The 19,416-nt window shown below is 41.2% G+C and overlaps 1 protein-coding gene across 1 annotated transcript in view; it reads right to left on the bottom strand.

The window, feature by feature from the left end:
- Window positions 1-19,416, bottom strand: part of KDM3B (lysine demethylase 3B) — an 81,352-nt gene that overhangs the window by 25,829 nt on the left and 36,107 nt on the right. The window contains exons 10-14 of the mRNA XM_068277026.1: window positions 18,797-19,011; window positions 15,608-15,760; window positions 11,801-11,905; window positions 11,131-11,258; window positions 7,022-7,283 (exon numbers count right to left, since the gene is read on the bottom strand). Of these exons, the coding sequence (XP_068133127.1) occupies window positions 7,022-7,283; window positions 11,131-11,258; window positions 11,801-11,905; window positions 15,608-15,760; window positions 18,797-19,011 (863 nt within the window). The remainder of the gene's footprint in view (window positions 1-7,021; window positions 7,284-11,130; window positions 11,259-11,800; window positions 11,906-15,607; window positions 15,761-18,796; window positions 19,012-19,416) is intronic.

Raw genomic sequence — 19,416 nt, 5'->3', positions numbered from 1 at the left:
TGGTGAGAAGTTTTGTATGAAAAGGAGTGCTGTAAAGTGTTGGTGCACAAACTGTATGCTTTTCTTTTCTGCCGCTAAATTACTTAAATGACTGACCAAAGGAAAAGTTTGGGTAAAACAAGTTAAAGAGAAACTCCGACCAAGAATTTAACTTTATCCCAATCAGTAGCTGATACCCCCTTTTACATGAGAAATCTATTCCTTTTCACAAACAGACCATCAGGGGGCGCTGTATGGCTGTTATTGTAGTGAAACCCCTCCCACAAGAAAGAAAAGTACGTACTCTTGGCAGTTTCCTGTCTGTGAACCTTGCTGCATTGTGGGAAATAGCTGTTCACAGCTGTTTCCAACTGCCAAAACTGCAAGCAGCAGCTACATCACTTGCCAGCAGTAAAAATGTCACCATGTGATAAATGTCAGAATATAAATCAGGGATTTAAAATATTTGAGAGTGGGAAAACACTGACTAATTCATTTATACATAATTATTGTAAAAATCAGGGCGGTGGAGTCGGTACAAAAATCCACCGACTCCCCAGTTTAGGATTCCACCAACTGACTCAGACTCCTAATTTACATATTACAATCTTGTTGATTGAAAGTATGTAACATGAAATCTGTCTCTTAACTGCCAATGCTTAGGAATTTTAAAAGACAACTGAAGTAAGAAGGATATGGAAACTGCCATATTTATTCCCTTTAGACTAAAACTAGTCCTTGGTAAGAGTACTTGTAAAAAGGTACAGAGTGGAACAAAGAACATCTATCAGGCACTAGGCAATGTAACCGTGGGTACATGTAAGAATGATATGCAGGTACTCTGCAGGGCAATGAGGAGATTTTTCCTCTATTACACATTCTTCATGCACAATCTGAACATTTATCAGGCCCTAGGCAGTGTGACTGTGGGTATATGTAAGAACGATGTGCAGGTACTCTGCAGGGGAATGAGGCTACTCTTCCTCTATTACACATTCTTTATGCACAATCTGAACCAGGTTTATGGGTGATAGACAACACCTTTGTGTTCAATGTACCCAACATTCTCAGTGGATTCCCTGCAGCTCTGTGGGGAGTGCATATGTAGAGTATAGTACTACTGTGTAACAAAGTAAACCTGAGACAGATGAAATTAAAGTTTTATACATACCTGGGGCTTCCTCCAGCCCCCTTCAGGCTAATCAGTCCCTCGCTGTCCTCCGCCACCTGGATCTTCTGCTAGGAGTCCAGGTACTTGACCCAGTCTGGCGTAGTGCGCATGCTCACACTCCGCCGCCGGGAGCATACAACACCTGCGCAGCACTATAGCGCAGGTACAGAATGTTCCTGGCTGTGGGCGCGGCATGTGGCCGGACTGCGCTGACTGGCTGAATTACCGGGACTCATAGCAGAAGATCCAGGTGGTGGAGGAGGACAGCGAGGGACTGATTGGCCTGAAGGGGGCTGGAGGAAGCCCTAGGTATGTAGGTACGCCTGCTTACGTGAACTACAGCAATGGATGAATGACAACTGGCTGAAACTAAATGCAGACAAAACTGAAGTCCTTCTGATAGGAGGGCAGAGCATGATAACAAAACAACTTAACTTGCAGTCTTCACCACTGGGAATAGGAGGCACGGATCTGCGCAGCTCTGATCATGTGCGTAGCCTGGGAGTTCTAATTGATTGGGATTTAAACTTCAGAACTCAAATCTCTGCTGTGGTGAAATCATCCTATTTTCACCTGAAGACCATTGCAAAAATCAAGCACCTCATACCCCCAGAAGATCTGCCAACCTTAGTCCACGCCTTCATCACATCCCGACTGGACTACTGCAATGCTCTCTACACTGGCCTTCCAAAAAAAGGTCTTGTACCGACTACAGCTGATACAGAATACTGCTGCCAGACTGCTAACCAACCAACCCCGTCACTGCCACATAACGCCAGTCCTGCACTCCCTTCACTGGCTACCTATAGAATGGAGGGTCCTATTCAAGATCGGCCTACTGACATTTAAATCCCTGAATAATTTAGGCCCTGGATACATGAAAGATATGTTGCAGCTGCGTAGCAATCCCCGCATTCTCAGATCAACAGGTTCTAATAATCTAGTCATACCCAGAGTCCACTTGGAAACTTTTGGTCCCAGAGCCTTCTGTCATGCTGCCCCTATGTTTTGGAACTCCTTACCTCAACAGATCAGGACAGCCCCATCCCTGGATGTGTTTAAATCCAGACTGAAAACCCACCTGTTCAGTTTGGCATTTGCAGAAATATAACTTTTGTTGTGTGAATACTTCATCCTACTAATTACTGAATCTGAGAGAGCCTAAGCGCTTTGAGTCCTATGGGAGAAAAGCGCTTTAGAAATGTTATTGTATTGTATTGTATTGTATTGTATAAAACGTTTCTTTTCATCCATCTCAGGTACCCTTTAATTAGTAGTCACCAAACCAAATTTTAACATATCAAATTATTTGATTTCATGAGCAAAGGGAGTGCATACATTTTCATAAACCAGCATCAACGCAGAATTATTTCCATCTCATTGACCATCTCTATTAGTGACATAGCTACACATCAGGCTTTATTCTTACAGCATAGATGTTATTTAGTATATATAAGAGATTCCTGTGTACACATCATATATACAGTCACAATCAGATATGTATATCTGACTTTAAAAATATAGGGACTGATTTATTGAAGCAGCACAAGTAACTAATTTGGATTGGTTTATTTAATTTTTGTGGACTAAGCACAGCTATTACTGTATCTATAAATTATTTATGATGACTATTACCTGACAAATAGAACATTTTATCATATTTTCTATTTTAATTACAGTTTAAATTCATTAGTAGTCGGTGCATTTTTTCCCGACTGACTCAAGGCACCCAAAATTGCTCCGACTCCACAGCCCTGGTAAAAATGAAGCACTTTTTTTATTACATTATTTTCAACGGAGTTCCTCTTTAATACTGTCATCCTGAAAAAAACTACAGCTGCTGAGCAGTCTGTTCTGCTCTATGGAAAGTGACTAGAGTAGAATGAACAGCAAGCATACGCTGCAAGCATACAATTAACTACTTAACGACCAGCCGCCGCCGATAGGCTGGTCTTTCCTGTATTTTCATGGAAACATTTCCTGTCAGTTCACGGCGGGGGGCTCCATGAACAGCCTGCGAGAGCCTCCGATCGCGGCTCACAGACTAAATTTAAACACCCGGGGAAAAAATCCCCGGTGTTTACATCGTATGGCGCTGCCGGTCACAGCAGCGGCGTGAAGGAGATCGGCGATCCCCGGCCTCTGATTGGCCGGGGATCGCCGGCATCCGATAGGCTGAAGCCTATCTGAGACGGTACAGGACGGATCGCTGTCCTGTACCACTTATGATGAGAAGGGGAGGGAAGGAGAGGGACTGATCGCCCTGCCTGCCAGCTGATCTGTGCTGGGGGCTGGAGAGCCCACGCAGCACAGAAATTCAAAAAATGCTGTGGTCCTTAAGTGGTTTAAATGAGCTGAGTTTTTTTTAACTGGACAGCTGCATGAAGAGTAGGCTACCAATATCAGGGGACACCTGTCCTAACACAATCACAATCAGTTTCTTCAGGCAAAGGAAATGTTGATTTGAAAAGCCAAAAATGTTCAGGTAGAAATTAAAAACATTATTCTTACTCAACCCTAATGAAAGTTATACTTCAAAAGAAACTGGAGCTCCAAAGGAAATCTATGTCTGCCACGTTTTAGAGCCCATTTACACTTATTCAGTTGGTGTGCGTTAGTACGCGTTGGTACACGTTTTTTTCCATAGCAGTGCATTGTGAAAAAGATTTCAGTTAAAATGCGTTAAAGAGGAACTCCAGTGAACATTTTACTGTTGGCAGGTGATGTAACTGCTGCATGGTTTTTTGGCAGTTGGAAACAGCTGTAAACAGCTATTTCCCACAATGCAACAAGGTTCACAGACAGGAAACTGACAAAACTTCGAACTTTTCTTGTGGGAGGGGTTTCACCACAATATCAGTCATACAGCACTGCCTGATGGTCTGTTTGTGAAAAGGAATAGATTTCTCATGTAAAAGGGGGTATCAGCTACTGATTGGGATAAAGTTCATTTTTTGGTTGCAGTTTCTCTTTAAGTGTGAAAGGTGCCATAGGAAACCATGGGCATTACTTTGAAAATCAGTTTTCTTTCAGTTATAACGGAGAGCAACTGATTAAGTGTAAACGGGGCCTAACTGGTTGTAAAAGTATAAAGCTTCAATTTACAATGGATACATCATGATCTGGATAAAGCAGACTCTTTACACAAACAAAAATTACCGTATTTTTCGGACTATAAGACGCTCCGGACCATAAGACGCACCTAGGTTTAGAGGACAAAAATCAGGGAAAAAAAAATATACTAAACCTGGTGCATCCATGGTGCAGGGGCGTCTTGTGTAACTTCTCCCCCTCCTAAACAAGGCAAGGATGGTTGGTTTGGGAAATAGAACTCAACTCTGCTGTTATCATGATCATTATAACCATAGATAGGTTGTCACCAGGATAGGTTATAAGGTGGTTTGCATTATAGGTTCAGTTAGACAATACTTAGGGGGACTCGTTAGCTAGGTATTGTCAAAACAGGAGGTTAGCTTTCGCCTTTAGAAAGAAGGGTAGAGGCTTGGAGTAGTGTCTTTCGCTACAGCACCGTCTGTGTCCCCCTCCCCCATCCCCAGCAGTAATACCCGTGCTGCAGCCTGCAAGAATAACTCTTTTGCTACATACCGTAGTTGCCTGCAGCCCCTACGGTGATGTATGTGCGGCAAGACAGAGATGACCCGCGGCCCCCAACTGTGATGACTGTGCGGCGAAATTAGCTTCCCGAAGCCCCCAGCAGTGATAAAAGTGCGGCGAGATTAGCTGCCCGAAGCCCCCAGCAGTGATAAAAGTGCGGCGAGATTAGCTGCCCGAAGCCCCCAGCAGTGACAAATGTGCGGCGATATTATCGTCCCGCATCTCCCAGCGGGGATGTACTGTTATGTGTAGCCTTGCACATTGTACTGTTTACCTCTCTAGTCGGCACGTTCCTCGCCAGGTCTTGTCCCTTCCTGCATCTTCGCTGGCGTCATCTCACTGCGTGACCCCGGCGCACAAGCTCTGACAGGTCACGCAGTGAGATGACGCCAGCGAAGATGCAGGAAGGGACAAGACCGGGCGAGGAACGCGCCGACTAGAGAGGTAAACAGTGCAATGTGCAAGGCTACACATACCAGTACATTCCCGCTGGGAGATGCGGGACGATAATATCGCCGCACATTTGTCACTGCTGGGGGCCTCGGGCAGCTAATCTCGCCGCACTTTTGTCACTGCTGGGGGCTTCAGGAAGCTAATCTCGCCGCACTTTTATCACTGCTGGGGGCCACTGGCAGCTAATCTCGCCACACATACATTATTGCTGGGACAGTGTGGGAGAAACAGGGCACCTGGCGCCGGACCAAATATGTAGTATTCGGACCATAAGACGCACAGACTTTCCCCCCCCTTTTTGGGGGGAGAAAAAGTGCGTCTTATGGTCCGAAAAATACGGTAAGCGTTTGCTCAGAACAAGCAGATTCCATTACAGGACAACAATCATTAGATACAGATAGATCACTGCTGAAACCTATGGTGAATCATCCCTGACAAAAAACACAAATCTGTAATCTACAGTGGTAATAAATGTCTGTCTGAAAATATCCCTTTTTCCATATTTTTTGTTATGTGTCTCCAACTGCTGTTCGCTCACGGTGTCTGTCTAAATATTCTAAATACCCAGCAGCAGCAGGCTGAAATAAAAGGTGGAAATGGGTGTTTAAGACGAAAATATAATACCACTGAGGTCAAGAAATCTGATTGCTTTCTTGCCAGGAATGTTTCCTTTTAATTTATAGAAACATTATACACGATTGTCGTCCTTTCATTTCTGTAGCTGCTAAAAAAAAAAAAAAAAAAAAAAAAAAAAAAAAAAGACAGATGATTCTCAATTAGTTACAAGGGACAAGAGTATTCTTTTACATTGGTATCTATAACATTAAAGTGGGATTGTACTCCCAAAACTAAAATTTCAGTAACTACTCTTGATTACATGAAAGCACATTTCAAAGTACTCCCACACAATCCCTGTGTGTAAAAACCTTTATTTTCACTGCAGAAAGCCGGAGAAGTTTGCTTATCTCTTTTCAAAGGCATCATTGCTAACTGAAGCTTTATGAGGAATGTGTTTCTTTACCCTCTCTCAGGGCGATGTGAACAGACATCTCCCTGGCAACAGCTGAGTTACTTCAGCAGTAAATGAGGGGGACAGAGTGAAGACACGTGCCTTACAGAGCTTCAACCGGCAATAATTACATTTGCTGATCGGGCAGAGCACAGGTGTCGAACTCCAGGCCTGGAGGGCCAGATCCATGCCAGTGGGAAAGAGAGGAATGTGTTCTACCTGATGGACCACCTTTCCTGATTCAGCACTATCAAATAATTTGAGCTGTGTCAAAAATGTGTGAGGACCTCGGCCCTCGAAGGACCGGTTTGACATCCCTGGGGTAGATTGAAAACACATGCCTCACAGAGCTTCAGCCAGCAATAATTACATTTGCTGATGGAGCAGAGTGAAGACACATTCCTCAGAGAACTTCTGCCAGCAATGATTACACTGGCTGATGATACAGAGTGAAGACACTTGCCTCAGATAGCTTCGTCCAGCAATGATTACATGTGCTGATAACCAGAGATAAGCAAGCTTTGTGTGCTCTGTGCAGTGAAAATGACCAATTTTACACATAGGAAATACTTGGGAAAGCTTTCAAATGTTCTTGTTTGTAATTAACAGTAGCTACTGAAATTTTAGTGTGGGAGTACAGTCCAATCCCACTTTAACAAGCTCCTGATTTTACACTTTAACTACAGTTTAGAACCATGCCTTAAACTAACAAGTCACAGCACAATGTTATTTAATATGCTCTTGTATTAACTCTGCAGTGAAGCCAAAGTGTGAAAATGAAACTAAGTACAGACCTTTTGTCTCCTCCTTTGCTTTCTGTGCAGCTAGATCTGCAAGCCAATGTAAGGCAGATGATGGGGTAGTTTCTGGTGACTGCGGTTTGCTGGTTTTATCCACACTGTCTTGAATATTATCTGGTTCAGGCTTTATGTCTTCTGCAACAGAGTCAGTAGTTTCTGGTTTCATAATATCTTCTGTTTTACCAATGTCACTAAACTCAGCAGGCATGGAAGAAGCAGTGGCCTCACACGATGAGGAAGGAGTTACACTTGGAAGCTAAGCAGAAATGTAATCAGACAAACTTGTTTTAAGATACATTTTGTTTTAGATACATTTCATAAACCGCTTACACACAACAAATCAGTTCAACTGGCAACAGGGTCAGTAACATAGGAAGTGCATCCCTATAGATGGGTAGGGGTACACCTGTCTGTGATACATACACTGTGTAGTGCAACAAGTAAATAACTGTCCACAAAGTAAAATTGCAAATGGAGAATATAATTATCTACAGTAGATAAGGTCACTAAAAGATTCAGAAAATCATGAAAAATCTCTGCACAATGGAAAAGGCCAAAAAACAATACTAGATGGCCTTAATCTTCAGACCCACAGGCGACTGCGTCATTAAAAGCAGACACGATCATGAAGCAGAAATCACTTCATGGGTTTAGGAACACTTCTGAAACCAATTATCTGTGAACAGAGTTCATGGCTGCAGCCTCAATTCTGAATTAAAATGCCACCATGTGAAGAAGAAACCATTTTAGTAAGATCCCTTGCAATGCAACCCATTTCTAAGGATCTGGGCACATTAATAACCACTCTGTGCCCGCCTAACGTTAATTGGCAACTGCAGAGTGGCTCCCCCAGGACCGCCTAACGCCTAATGGTGTCAAGTCCTGGGGCAGAGATTAGCAGGGAATGCACACGCGGATACGCACGCATCCCCGCTGAGCCTGCCAGCAGCAATCGCAACTGGCAGGCTGTAAATAAGACAAAAAAGGCCACAATTACTTGTACAGCGCTGTGATCTAGTGCTGCGCTGTATGGGGAACAGCTCTGTCACTGAGAGGTCCCCAGGAGAGGCTCACAATCTGATCGCTTCTCATAGGCTGATGCCTATGAGAGGTGATCACAAGGATTGGATCTCGGACAGAGGAAGGGATGGAAGGGGGGGGGGGGGGGTGCGGAATAAACTAAAAAGGAAATATATATATATAATATAAAAAAAATTATATACATATACACAATTAAAAAAATAATAATCGCAGCAGCAACCAGATGCCATCAACAGAAAGCTCTGTTGGTGGCAAGAAAAAGAGGCAAGATTCATTTGTGTCCTAAGATGTATGGCCGTGCAGCAAACTGTAAAAGCTGCAGTGTGCTGAATTCTAAAAAATGGCCTGGTCACTTGGGGAGAGGGGGGGGGGGGGGGGGGGAGGTTGGGGATTGCTGCAGGTTTTAAGCCTGTGGTTCTCAAGAGGTTAACTTGACTGAGGCAAAATGCAAAACTGTAGTTATTTTTTTTTGAACACGGATGCTGCATTCTCTGTGGTAAAGAAGAGGACCCAACTAGCTTTATAATCAGTTGAGTTCAAAAGCCAGCCCTCACAATTGTCAATAAAATAGTACAAGCTTTCAGTTAAACTTTTGCAGCACTTAGGTAAAATTCAAGGTAAATTTATAGGTCAAGGTGATGGCCAAACATAATGTGGCAATGTGGACAAAGATATCTCCGATGATAATGTGGGGGAGCATATTATAATGGGCACTAGAGCGAAAGCTAGTGTTAAGTGAAATCTGGAGAGAGTTTCAATACAAACTGATACACCAGGCCAAAAAAGGATTTAATATAAAAAACACAAGGTGCCCAACTGTATTATGATTCACACTGCCCAAAATGTAAGACCCCTGAGGCGAACATCTTCCATGGCCTATAAGAATGTGATGCAATGAGGCTTAGGCCCGGTTCACACGTGCGTTAAAGTGGCAAAAGGATCTGTTGCCGTTCAGATGCTTCCGTTTGCCCACATCCCTCGCCCCCAATGTGTATTTTTATATGTAGAAGGGTCCATGGTTCTTCATTAGTATGATGAAACATTACGTTTTCTCATTGCACCCAATGCAGCGCTTCAGCTTCCATTTCCGTTCCACTGGGCTCAGCGGTCCGGAAATATTGCTGCAGAACCAAAGTTGAGGTCCATTCAGCGGATCATGCGGAATGGATCTGTTTGAAAGGATAGATGTGACTGGATCCATAGGTTAACACTGGATCTATTTACATCCGTTATGCACTGTTCCCTTCCGATCCGGGAACTAACCTTTTTTTACTCTAATGTGAACTGGGGCTTACTGGACTAAAACGCAAAATTATATATCCAAAATATGTGGGTGTGATGTACCTTATGATGTGCAATTGTTTGCAATTACTATGAGGTTCCAGAGTTGACAAATCCTCCCAATACCAGTACTCGGAAACCTATACCACAGCTGGCCCACCTCATATTGATAGCAGTCAGAAAGGTTGTGTTCAACAAATGGATACATCAAAGTGTGCCAATGATTTCGGGCATTAAAGAAGTATTACTAAATATGTTTCACAGAGATGAGCTGGAAACCAAACTTCATAAGGACAGGATGACAAAAACTCTTTCTGATATGGGAGAAATGTATTAAATAACACCTTTACTGCTAAGGCGATCTCGCATATAATGACTCCCTATCAATGTACTGAGTGTTATATAGTTAGTGATTTCCAAGGCACATTGGGTAAATGTAAAGTTTATAACAACAAAAAAATATTGAGCGTGTGTCTAGCCTTGTGTTTTTGATATTGGTTTTCTATTGCTGCTACAGAGATGGGATCGGTGAGGGAGGGGAGGGATTATTCTTATAGAAGTGTTTTGCAGATGTTCTGTTATGCGACTGGGACAGGGATCTGATGTATGAGCCCTGTTTTGTGGGATGTTAATGGATGTAAATTTTCTTTTTTGGGCTATTTTGGAAATGTAATTTTGCTCGTAGGTGAAGTCATGAATCATCTGCTGCTGTTTTATTAAAGGTCCACAAATTATAAAAAATTAAATGCATGTGTATGTATATGTATAAAAATGTATTGTTCCAGAATAAAATGCCCCATAAATGTATTTTTTTTTTTTTTTTACAACAACGCTGTCACTCACAGGTTTTGGACCAGTCCATGTTCCCATTGGAGAGTCTCAGTTTTCTTTATTTTCATAAGCACGTATTGAACTGCAGTCACTCAGTCCAACTGACATAATAGTGCACAGTGAGCAGTGTATAGCTCCTTTCCAAGAAGTGCTATATAAAAATCTAGCAAAAGGTCCGCCCATTTTCATAACGGATGCTAGGCAAGGCGCCGTCCACAGACGAGTTGCGTATGTGCCCGTGACCCCCGCCCGTCACAATTGCTGCCATAAGCCTGCCCGCGTGCCATGCATGCACCACAGGCACCCCAACACATGGACACAGGAAAAGGCAGGGACAAAGATCATGTTATATATGATAAAGGAAATACAGATAATTCCCCATGAGGAGGTGGACCATCCCAAAAACAGTCAGATTTTTACAGCCAGTGAAAGCAACAGAAAATTTTTAGAGCATTTTACTGTGGGAGAAATGTATTTCTTATCAGTAGGTGTACACAAGTATTGTGAACGGTCACTTTTTTTTTTTTTTTTTTTTGCAATAGTGGTCCTTTAAATGTTGCACAGTTTTCACATTTTTTTTATTGTTTAGTTTCATCTTTCTCTTTCATCTTGGTATCTACGTTTCCATGGTAAATATGGTTCTGTATGTTAAATTATTAGCAATTTTTTCCTTCCATTGTCTGCAACTAATGGAATTTTTAAGTCCGATTAGCTTTTTGCCTGTCACAAGACTAAACATATTACCATCTCCAGTTTTATTAAAGAGATCATCTAGGGAAACCGTTTTGAAATGGCCCACATCTACTTAGAAAATTAATTTTCTCATATACTAGCTATAATTCTATTAACAACGAAACAAAAAAATAACAAACAAGCATGTTTCTTCCAGGTAGACAACCATAAGGGAATACAATTTCTTTCTGAGGAAAAATACATAAAGACTTAAATACCTGTGACATGCCATTAGTGACTGCCGGTCTCAAAACTGTTTTGCTGTGTCTGCTGATGCAGGGACAGTTTGCTTTGATACCCCATTTACCTCTTGCTGCATGCACCATATCCCCAATGTTGTACAGAGCTGAAAAACAAAAATACAATGTGTTAACAAAATGCCATAAAAGAGCTAAAGCTATTTGCTATGGCAGCATAGAAAATGTGTTCCAGCTGCAAGCATAACTACTGATGGTAACGCTACAGTTTTGGATAAAATCAAATACATGAGCATAGACTTCAATTTTTATTTGTTTTGATGGGATTAAAGCATTTTAAATAATAGCAACAATTTCTTGCACCTGATGACACCCACAAAAAACATGACATTTGAATGTATTCACTTGGTGTCACCATAAAGAAAAATGGTACCTGTTCATGCCACTTTTCTATGCTATTTTGGGTATTGTGGGCTATGCTAAGCAGTGCTTCCATTTTGACAACTGCGCCCCTTCACCAACTGAATAACTAACAGTATGTAAGTCTTGGATGTACTGAAATCCAAAAACATGGGGACTCTTTCTAATATAGCTACCCCTCACACCTTGCAGAATGCCTAGCAACTGCCTTTATTATCACAGAATGCAGCAGTGGAGTAACACAGCTGTTAAGGTTTAGGAATGTCCTTACCAGTGCCAGGGATAATCTGAGTAGGCATGAGGTTCTCGGGTTCATGAGACTGTCCTTTAGCACATTTTATCCATGAAAACACATCTTCATCAGCCATTTCATCTTCTAAAATAGAAAAGGAGAATTGAAAGTGAGTTTTTTCAAGGGTGGGGGTCTCTCCTCTGTTATTTTATGTAATGGCGTGTTGTGTTATGCTAGGTACACACCATACAATTTTCTGGCAGATTTAACTGCCAGATCGAATATTTCCAACATGTCCAATCTGAATTTCGATCGATTTTTCAAATTTTTTAAAATCTTTTTTTTTTATCGCTTTTCATAAAACTAAGCGAAATTCGATAAAAAACAATTAAAAAAAAGAATAAAAAGATCAGAAAATCGAAAAATAGATTGAAATTCAGATCTCTCAATCTAACAGGTAAATCTGCCAGAAAATTGTATGGTGTGTACCTAGCATTAGACATTTAGTCACCGTCGCATTGATGTCCTTGTATATAAATACATTTGTATTATGGTACCTGTTTCTTATATATAAAAATAATTTCCAAGTACAAAAAATTAGTCATGAGTGGGTGATTTCTGCATGGTCTGTGAATTACTGGAGAACATCTGAAAATGGCACCAGTCTGTTTTTGGCCACTAAGGGCACTTTATGAAGCACAAGGAAGCAGAACTACTTTATTTTCCGGCGTATAAAACGACCCCCCCAACTTTTCCAGTTAAAATATAGAGTTTGGGATATACTCGCCGTATAAGACTACCCCTCTTACAACGCGCACACCAAATAAAAATGTAAAAAAATCATATACTGGTGCTATGTATGAACAGATACTGGTGCTGTACTGTACTGTATGTGGTACCCAGTATACAGACGATTGACTGGATGGATTGGTCAATTCTCCCTCTCCCTAAGAGGACTGGTCGGCTCTCCCTGTCTATCAGAGCGGTATGGAATAATAGATCGCACTGTGCCCATAAAACACTCTTCTTTCATCCTTATGGCCCACCCTTGTATCCTACTTACCTCCTCCTCTGCCTCTCATATCTCGCACGTGTGCCTGCATTGCTTCACTACAGTCCTCAGCAGAGAGATCTGAAAGTCGGTAACAGGATAGGGCGTATCACCCGGCATGTAAGACGACCCCTGACTTTTTAGGAAGATTTTCAAGGGTTAAAAAGTAGTCTTACATGCCAGAATATACAGTAACCACTCAGGATGTACTAGGATGATGTATCTGGTGAGCGGTTACTACACCTGGATGGACTGGATGATGTTGCAATTACATAGACACAGACTTCATAATGAACTAAAGATACTAACTTCCCACATGGAAAGTGTTTTCAGCTTGAATAAAATTCTTGAGGGGGGTGAAACAGATATTGAAAAGCTCTTGTACCTACGTGCAATATTTTCCTCCCACCACTTCCTGTTACAGATAATGCATTACTTGTGTCCTTGAGGTGCCTGTATACCAGAAGCTGGTGGTGAGCGACAGGAAGCTCTCTTCTGGTTATAGCTCACTCCTTCCCATCGTGCCAGTGAAAAACCTCAGGTCAATTGATGAATGACGCATCAGCTATTTCTACGGCAATATGTCAGTATGAACGAGGAGTGAATTATAACTGGAAGGCTGGATCCACACTATAGGTGCTTTTGTGAGCGCTTGTATTTGATTAGCGGTTGCTGAGCGCTTGTTAAAAAAAAAAAAAATAATAATAATAATAATTGCTTCCATTCACGTTCATTAAAATCGTGGTAAAAATCACGTAAAACTCGCCATGATTGCCACAATCACGTACGTGAAAAACACTATCTCTGCGATTTTAATGAAAGTGAATGGGAGCAATTTTTTAACAAGCGCTCAGCAAGCCTTAATCAAACGCAAGCGTTCACAAAAGCGTTTATAGTGTGGATCCGGCTGAAGAGAGCTTGTTGTAGCTCAACACTTGCTCCAGTATACAGGCAAATGTATAAAATGATCCATTTATAACAAAGCATGATGGGTGGGAAAAATGATGCACTAATACTGTTGTACCTAGCAATAGGTACAAGAGGATCTCAATTAACAGTTTCATCCACCTTTATATTGCAAATGCACAGGATCTAGTGTTTGGCAATGCAAGCTTTCGCAATGCAGGAACAAACCACTTCTACTGCTAGCATTTGACGTGAGATAGAGCTGCAACCATTAAGACAAATTTCCATCCCATGTTTATTGGTATGTGAAATTACAGATAATGTGAACAAGACCCAAAATCTCTTTTTAATATCTAGAACCAACGTTTCTTGTTTATACCTGAATACAGTCAAGGGGGTTTACCGCAAATAATGAAAATGTGGAGTATGACCTGCATATCTTTTCCTTAAAATATTTGTGCTAGGAATACCAATATTTGCTGCAACTTCAGAAGTCTTTCATTAAACTTCTAAAGGTGTGAACACACCTATTGTATGTCACCCTTATGGAAAGGTTTACTGTTATTGCATAAAAATTTGTATGTGATTTTTTGCAGTCATCACATGGGAAGTGGGTGCAAAAAGCTGCAGCAAGCAGCCTGATATTTTTTTCGGAATGGACTACAAAAAAAATGCATTAAATGGAAATTATTCCATTGAAATTCCATTGCTTTCAGTACAGACTCCAAGTCTTTTCAGTCTGCAAAACTGGAAACTTCAATGGGTGTATCAGTAATGAGTAAAAAAAACACACATTAAAGTGGTCTGAAAATCAGCATTTCGACTTTGCTCTCAAAGATTCCTTACAGCTTTAAAGCTATTATAACAGAAAAAAAAATTGTAGCAGCGCATCATTGAAACTGTTAAAACACAGCACTTTGTCCTGCTATGGAAAGGCTATTCAGCTTCAAATCCGCATCCAGACTGGATATAACAAAATCTTTGTTTACATTTCAATGTTGTTACATTTGTGTGTAATAACTGAAAACACTGAGAATCTCTCTGTGCTTCAAGCACATACACAGTTCAGAACAGCTCACTAGAAGATTTTAATATATAATAAAAAGCAGCTAGAATAAAATGCAATGGCAACTTTCACGGCATATGAAATACACTTTGGAAACTTGTAATTTGTAGATAGACAATATTATTTGTGCACAAAAGCAAATAGTATAACTGTAATAAAAAAGTAGGAAAACACATTTTTATTAAATGTTCGGTCAGAGTTTCAGCGCACTTTAACCTCCAGTGCATTTTTTTGAAAGTTTTGTGTGTCCACTATTCACTTATCTAAACATTACACATGTTTAGATTGGGCTTAAAATTATCTCCTGTCACAGAAGTAGGCCAGTATTGCTTTGCATGTGGTCAGGCATACATTGTATTCAACACGTCCTAAAATTTAAATGTGTTAATTGCTGTTTAAGTGAATCCAACTCCAATTCCTGCACAGTGCACAGGTTACTGCATTGAGAGAGTCATCTCAGTGATCTGGCTTGCCAAGCTAGTTTTCTTCCCTCAATAGCATTAATAACTAGTGTGGGTAGGCAGGGGATAGCGAAGGGCTGGAGCCTTCAGGACACTACCAGACAGAAGTTTAGCTGAGTTTATTGGAGGTCATGTAATGGCAGAGAGCTGAGGGGAATAATCTGTAAAAATTGTTTTATTGCATTCAAACATACACAAGGTAGTCTTTTAAATAACAAAATAATAGTGTCACTAAGCTCACAAAAGAACGGATACACACATTAATATTTTATACGTAGATAAAATCTTTCCTCAATTCTGCTTCTTTCCTGTAATTGTGCTTTATGAATTGTTGCCCATCAATATTATGTGCAGATCCTTACCTCTGCGAGGCCTGTTCTTCCTCAGTCTGTAGCAATCAAGACAGACACCAAAGCCACACTTGCGGCACACCCAGTGGATATTAAAGAGTGTTGTCTCACAGACATCACACATCTCCCGCACGCCTCGGACTGCTCGCTTCCATGCCACTTTCTCTGTATTGAAAGGAAGAATAGGAAATAAAAAGTAAATCAGATACAGTATGTATGTATAAAATAATGCGATGGCATCACATACAAAATAAAATGTTTAATCAAGTTTGTATTAAAGGACTTCCGATGCGAGAGATATAAAACAGATTTTACTCACCTGGGGCTTCTTCCAGCCCCTAGCAGCAGTCTCAGTCCTCTGTGTTGTCCCGCTGGCAAAGACCCTGCTGGTGGATCGGTTCTTCTGCGCCTGCATTTGTGCCCACGTGTTTAGCCCAGCCACTTGGCGCACAGAAAAGGTACCCGTATTTTCCGGCATATAAGACGACCCCCCCCCCCCCCCCAAGTTTTCCAGTTAAAATAGTGTTTGGGATATACACGCCATATAAGACTACCCCTCTTCCAACGCACACCAAAAAAAAAAAAATAATATATATATATATATATATATATATATATATATATATATATATATATATATATATATATATATACACATATACATATATATACACATATACATATACATATATATACACATATATATATATATATATATATATATATATATATATATATATATATATATACTGGTGCTATGTTTGAACAGATACTGGTGCTGTACTGTACTGTATGCGGCACCCAGTATATAGGCAATTGACTGGCTGGATTGGTCAACTCTCTCTCTCTCTCCTTAAGAGGACTGGTCGGCTCTCCCTGTCTATCAGAGCGGTATGGAATAATAGATCGTGCTGCGTCCATAAAACATGCCTCTTTCATCCTTATGGCCCACCTTTGTCTCCTATCTTTCCTACCTCCTTCTCTGCCTCTCGGATCTCACACATGTGTGCCTGCGCCAATTCACTACAGTCCTCAGCAGCAAAATCTGAGAGGCGGTAACAGGATAAGGTGTATCACCCAGCATCAATCACACCCGGCATATAAGACGACCCCTGACTTTTCAGAAGATTTTCAAGGGTTAAAAAGTAGTCTTATACGCAGGAATATACAGTAACTATCAGGGCTGTGGAGTCGGAGTTGTGGAGTCGGGGCAATTTTGGGTGCCTGGAGTCGGAGTCGGGAAAAAATGCACCGACTCCTAATGAATTTAAACTAATTAAAATAGAAAATATGATAAAATGTTCTATTTCTCAGATAAGTCATCATAAATAATGTATATATACAGTAATAGCTGTGCTCAGTCCACAAAAATGAAATAAACCAATCAAAATTAGTTACTTGTGATGCTTCAATAAAGCAGTCCCCGTATTTTTAAAGTCAGATATACACGTCTGATTGTGACTGTACAGTATATATATGATGTGTACACAGGAATCTGTTATATATACTAAATAACATCTATGCTGTAAGAATAAAGCCTGACGTGTAGCCGTGTCACTAATACAGATGGTCAATGAGATGAAAATAATTCTGCGTTGATTCTGATTTATGCAAATGTACTTTGCTCATGAATCAAATAATTTGATATGTTAAAATTTGGTTTGGTGACTACGAATTAAAAGGTACCTGAGAAGGATGAAAAGAAAAGTGTTATACATACCTGGGGCTTCTTCCAGCCCCCTTCAGGCTAATCAGTCCCTCGCTGTCCTCCTCCACCACCCGAATCTTCTGCTATGAGTCCTGGTAATTCAGCCAGTCAGTGCAGTCCGGCCGCATGCCGCTTCCACAGCCAGGAGCGTTCTGCACCTGCGCAATAGTGCTGCACAGGTGTAGTACGCTCCCAGCGGCAGAGTGTGTGCATGCGCACTAAGCCAGACTGGCTCATGTACCTGGACTTATAGCAGAAGATCCAGGTGGCGGAGGAGGACAGCAAGGGACTGATTAGCCTGAAGTGGGCTGAAGGAAGCCCCAGGTATGTATAAAACTTTAATTTCACCTGTCTCAGATTTACTTTGTTACACAGTAGTACTATACTCAACATATGCACTCTCCACAGAGCTGCAGGGAATCCATCCATAAACCTGGTTCAGATTGTGCATGAAGAATTTGTAATAGAGGAAGAATCTCCATATTCCCCTGCAGAGTACCTGCCCATCACTCTTACATGTACCCACAGTTACATTGCCTAGGGCCTGATAGATGTTCTTTGTTCCGGTTTGTACCTTTTACAAGTACTCTTACCAAGGACTAGTTTTAGTCTAAAGGGAATAAATATGGCAGTCTCCATATCCTTCTCACTTCAGTTGTCTTAAAATTCCTAAGCGTTCGCAGTTAAGAGACAAATTTCATGTTACATACTTTTAATAAACAAGATTGTAATATGCAAATTAGAGGAGTCGGAGTCGTGGAGTCGGTGGAATCCTAAACTGAGGAGTCGGAGGATTTTTGTACCGACTCCACAGCCCTGGTAACTATACGTTACCTCTCCAACACCCTCTGCTGCATAGTACATACTATGCATGGTGGAGCATTACAGAGGGAATTAGTAATGGGAACAGCAGAGGGCAAAGGCAGAAGCTGCACCACTGCACTGCATGGCAGCGGACCCTGGGGGTAGGGAAGTGTAATGCTTCAATGTCACTCTATGCAGACCCAAATATAAACAAACGCTTGAAGAGGCCATTTTATGGCCCAAAAGTCTTGGTTTTTATTCAACTATAAAAGGCATACTGTATTTTGCAAACTGGCTTACTTTTGTTACTCCTGGATGATGGATATAGCTATACTTAATTTTGTCATTTGGATTATTGTAATTGGTTTAGACTAGTAAGCAGCATACATGTCCCTGTGTTACCTGGCCTACATATATAATTTTACATGTCCAATTACATCACTCTACCACAATCCACCTGTGTAGCAGGCACAGTGCCTGTTAGAATGTGTTTTCATTATAAAATATATTTTATCTTTGAAATGAACGTCAGTTATCAACACATAAGGCCACACAGTAAACCTCTCCCATCTCTAGGCCTACTGGAGCAGTAAGGACTTTCCTCTCCCATCCTCTAGAATAAGCATGCAACTTACAGTGTGAGCGCATACAAAGGCAACAGTAATGCTACAGTAAAGCAATCTACTTACGCTGGGGCTCCACCATCATCATGGCTTCTTTCTCTGACATCACCAACTGACAAAACTGATCTCCAACATTAGCAAGTATATATTTAGAGGTCTCCAAGTCAATGCCTTCAGCAGGAACAGATGAGGGAACCCACAGCCGCATTGCTTCTGAATCACTTTGCCGGGGACTTAGGAAGCCTTCCACACGGAGGATTCCTTTTCTTGTGAAAATCAACCTGGACAGAACACATTAACTCAATTATCTGGCCAATTAACGGAAGTGGAAAGCCTGAGCCTTACACTGTACACAGCTTCTAACAAGAAGGAAAAGATCCTAGGGAAAGCCAGACTAATAGATGGTTCAGTAACAAATGTTGCCATACATTAAAAAAAAAAAAAAAATAAAATAAAAAAAAAAATAGTAAAATTACCGTTCAAAGAAAATGTAGAGCAGTTCAGGCAGCGGTAACTCTTACTGGATTCACACTGAGGAAGCCCACATGACAGGGGCGTAACACGTATGTGGATGTGGCCAAGGAAGCCAGTGTGGTGCGAGCATGTGAACCTTGATGCCTGCCAAGCCTTCCAACCTGTACTGATGGGACAACCAACAGGACCCTGTTCCCAGCACCTTACACCCC

This window comes from Hyperolius riggenbachi, chromosome 3, assembly GCF_040937935.1.
Source record: "Hyperolius riggenbachi isolate aHypRig1 chromosome 3, aHypRig1.pri, whole genome shotgun sequence".
Lineage (NCBI taxonomy): Eukaryota > Metazoa > Chordata > Amphibia > Anura > Hyperoliidae > Hyperolius > Hyperolius riggenbachi.
This window is presented reverse-complemented; position numbering and strand designations above follow the sequence as displayed.